The 4428-nt window shown below is 43.4% G+C and overlaps 1 protein-coding gene across 1 annotated transcript; it reads right to left on the bottom strand.

Moving 5' to 3' along the window:
- Positions 1–3078: 3078 nt before the first annotated feature.
- Positions 3079–4119, bottom strand: LOC109279286 (prophage integrase IntA-like). Its single transcript, XM_019470459.1, has one exon. It carries the CDS (start codon positions 4117–4119, stop codon positions 3079–3081), a length of 1041 nt encoding a protein of 346 aa, XP_019326004.1.
- Positions 4120–4428: the final 309 nt, after the last annotated feature.

The raw sequence follows: 4428 nt of genomic DNA on the forward strand, positions 1-4428 counted from the left end.
CAGCTAAACGATTGCCGCAGAATCTATGGATTGATACGCGGTTAGGCAAGAACACGCCGCGCCGTTGGAATGGGTCTGCATGGGAGGCAGTAACAGACCAAGCCGCCATCGAAGCTGTTGACGATGTTAAGAAAAACCTTGCCACGTATGTAAAAGAGTCGGGGGCGTATAGCACCGAGTTTGGCAACATCGCTGGTGAGATAACAACGATACAAGGCTCAGTTAAAGGGGTTACAGATAGTATACAAGTGGTCGCTGCCATCGGCGATGCTGAACGCTTAAAGTACGAAATATCAAAAGAGCGTCTAAACAAGAACAAAGCTGCGCTGCAAGGCAAAGTTGCTGATTTAGACTCTTTGATAGCTAAGTACAAAGCGCAGCGAACTGATGCACAAGCTAAAAAGGCTCAAGCAACCGATACATCTGTTATCGCATTGTATGACCAACAGATAGCACTGTTAAACACTAGCATCACTGATACACAAGCGCAACGTGACGAATTAGCAAGTCAAGTCACGCAGTTAGACCAAGAGATAAAAGAACTGGCAAGTTTGAAGTTGACCGAAAGCAACATCAAAAAGCAATACTTTGTTAAGTTTGACTCTAATAATCGTGCGGCAGGTTTTGGCATCATGGAAAATGCCGATGCTACGATTGACTTTGCCATCCGTGCAGATAAGTTTTACATTGCGCCGCCAAGTGGTACAGGTAAAGGTGACAGTCCATTTATGGTGCTAACGTCTAGCCAAACCATCAATGGCACGGTCGTACCCGCAGGTACTTATATCAAGTCAGCTTATATCCATAATGGCTCGATTGATGTTGCTAAAATAGCAGACGCAACTATTACAAGTGCAAAAATTGGTCAAGGTGAGATTAAGAACGCCAATATCGGAACTGCAGAAATTGACACGCTTAATCTCAGAGGACAGGCTGTAACTGTAACATCAGCAGTTACACAGACAACTTTTTTTGATGCTAAGACGAGTGCCAGTACAGACGCCATATACCTTTACACGGATGGCGTGACAGTGGCAGTTGAGTTATGCTTAATCAGCTGTAATCCTGAAGGCTCAGGTAGTTTTCTTGTGGAGTGTTATGTAAATGATGTGGTGAAAGGCTCTTGGAATTTAGCGGGTACTTTCGGTTACTATCCGAGCATGTTCTTTCCCTTCTCAGTGGCGACGGGCACGGGGCAAACTAAAGTGCATATTAAGGTCACAAGTAATGGGGCTAAAATCGGCTCACAAGGATATTTCTTCAAAGTGACGGGGTTAAAGCGGTAATATGTCAAGTATATCTATTTACGTATTAAACGAAGATTGTTCATACAGAAACCAGCGAATCGGCGATATAGGTAGCTTGATGTTGGCTGTGGAGATAGAAAATCTTAACTACACACTACAATCACCGCCATCTTTCCATGAAACATGGTATTGGTATAACAATCAGTGGAACGACAAACCTAGCAATTAAGCTAGGTTTTTTATTTAAGGGGGCGTAAATGCCAAAAAAACGAGTTAAAACATCAGCACTTTGGGTATTTGCGCTCATGTTGTTGGTGTCAACAGTCGCAGTGGCTCAGGTGGGAGACGATACGCCAAAGCCAATTTTAAATAGTTGGGGTATGACTGCGCCCTTCCTGCTATCGTGGCTGCCAGTATGGATTTTTAGCGTATTGGGCGGTATCGGGTCAATCTTTGTCAAAGTAGATAACATCGATGCGCGGTTTCGTTATCTATACGTGGCTAAACCTTTTTTAGGCGTGCTTGGCGGCATGTCGCTGTCAATCGCAATGACAGACGGACGTGACCCACCTGAAGTTATTTTAAGTACTTATGCGGCAATCTCATCTTTTTTATCAAGCGCAATTTTACAGTTTGTGCTTGTGCTTTTATCTAGTCCAAAAAACAGTTTGGCAGTTGTTAACAAAGTAAGCCCTGTGCAATTTGAGCTACCCGACAAAGGGGGTGAGTCATGATTAGCGTAATTCTGTGTTTTATCGGTGCGCTGTTCGGTGTGTTTGCGCTCATTAAATGGTTTTGCATCTTAAAGCCCGATGTGCACACCAACGTGTATAACGTCATACCTATTGTGGTAACAACGATTGCTTGGCTATCTGCTGCCGTGACGTTTTATCAGACTTCCACGTATGATAGTCAGATTGATATTCAGCGATTTTTCATGGTGCTAGGCGTAGCAGGGCTTATTTGGCGCATTAAAGTTTATCGTGAGTCATCACATAAAAAAGATGCAATCATCAAAGCCCGCGCAACAAACAAATCATAAACCCGCCAATTAAGGCGGTTTTTTTATGGAGTGGCAAAATGTAGAGATACAACGCTCACTAGGCGTAACGGCAGATGGTGTTTGGTGTTACAAAATGTCAGTTAAAGAGATACAACGCTCACTAGGCGTAACGGCAGATGGTGTTTGGGGCAATAAATCGCAAGCTGCGCTCGATGCCAGCAAACTAAAACTTAATTACTCATGGGACAAAATGCGCTATGCGTTTGGCGGCTTTACCCAATCACAAGTAGATGGTTTTAATGCAATCATGGCAGCGATTAACGCCAACCAAGCCGCTAAAAATCCATTGTTTGCAGCTTATATCTTAGCGACTGTGTGGCATGAGACAGCTAAAACCATGCAGTCTATCGCAGAGTATGGCAAGGGCAAGACGCGCAAGTACGGTCAATGGTTTACCAATAGCAAGGGACAAAAATACGGCATACGCAATGGCAGTGGCGCGGTATATCTGCAAAGCGAATACCCGCATTTGTACTATGGGCGTAGCTACTGCCAATTAACATGGCTCGATAACTATATCAAGCTAGGCAAAATGATTAATGTGGACTTGGCAAACAATCCTGACTTGGCACTTGAGCCAAAAAATGCGGCTAATATTTTGATTACAGGTATGTTGACAGGCGCGTTTACTGGAATGTCATTATCACGCTGTATCAAGACAGGGGCAACACAGGAATTTGTTAATGCGCGTAAAATCATCAATGGCACGGACTGCGACAAACTGATTGCAGGTTACGCGGTTAAGTTTTTGGATTGTTTGATTGTAAATTAACCTATCCACTCACTCACAATATCAGCCCACCACTGCATTAACTTGACTCTATGTTCCCAATACTCAGCGCGGTTATATGCCGCGCGTCCTTTGTTTTTCTCAACATGGGCAAGGCATCGCTCGATTACGTCACTATCCCATAGTTTTGAGTTGTTGGCGTGCGTGCTAAATAACGCCCTAAATCCGTGTGTGGTCATCTTGCCCGCAAATCCTGCACGTTTAATCGCAGCTAAAGGTGTCTCTACTGGCATGGGCTTGGCTAGGTTGGTGCGATTGATAAAAACATACTCATCGCTTTTTCTGTGTTCATACAGCCATTTAAAAAGCTCAAGCGGTTGACTGGCGAGCGGTATCATGTGTTCTTTACGCATTTTCATTCTATGCGCTGGTATTAGCCATATTCCTTTTTCTAAATCTATCTCTGCCCATTTCGCGTTTGCTAATTCGTTTGGTCGTACTGCCAAGTAATTGTATAAGGCTAAAGCAATACGCACTTCGTTGGTGATTTCTGTTTGATTGATGGTTGCCCAAAACTTTGGCATTTGCTCAAACGGCAGACAAGCCATATTTGTGACGGTATGCTCAGGTATCATCTTTTCAACAAGATGACAGGGGTTAGCTTGGATATAATCTCGCACAATCGCATAGTCAAAAATCGCTTTGATATTTCGTAGGGCGCGGTCAGCCGTCACTTTTTTCTGTTCAGCAACAATAGGCGCGATTTGGTCAGCAATATCTTTGCGTGTGATATCGTATATCATACGGTGGCGTAAAGTGTCAGTCACCAAACCAATGCGATATAGCACTGTATAGCGGTACTTCTCGCTCGTCCAAGCCTTGCTATAAAGCTCAATCCATTCATCAATCACTTCACCAAGCGTGATATCACGCACGCCCATAATCGCTTGTTTGCGCTCTTTATTGGCTAATTCCCTTGCGTCTTTCAAAGATAGCGTAGGGTAAGTGCCCAGTTTTTTGCGTGTGCGCTTGCCATTTTTGACAAGCTCTAAAGTCCATGACTTTTTGCCAGTGGGCATCACATCGATGGATAAACCCTCCCCATCTGATTTTGAGTAGCGTTTGTCAGTGGGTTTTAGGGCTTTAACTTGGGAGTCTGAGAGTGCCATAAATTAGCCAATGTTCGAAGTAAATCGAAGTAGTTGGAAGTAAATTGTGTGTGTTTTCGTGTGTGGGGTGTGTGCAATATTAGCTTGATAAAAGGTGAAAGTAAATAATAATTAATGACACTTAATGATAGCTTAAGACAATAAAAAAGCCTCGCAAACTCAGTGTTTACAAGGCTTTTCTACTGTTTTTTGATACTTAATGACACTTTGTAAAACTTT

The sequence above is a fragment of the Aptenodytes forsteri genome, unplaced genomic scaffold, assembly GCF_000699145.1.
Source record: "Aptenodytes forsteri isolate BGI_AS27 unplaced genomic scaffold, ASM69914v1 Scaffold1503, whole genome shotgun sequence".
In the NCBI taxonomy this organism is placed as follows: domain Eukaryota; kingdom Metazoa; phylum Chordata; class Aves; order Sphenisciformes; family Spheniscidae; genus Aptenodytes; species Aptenodytes forsteri.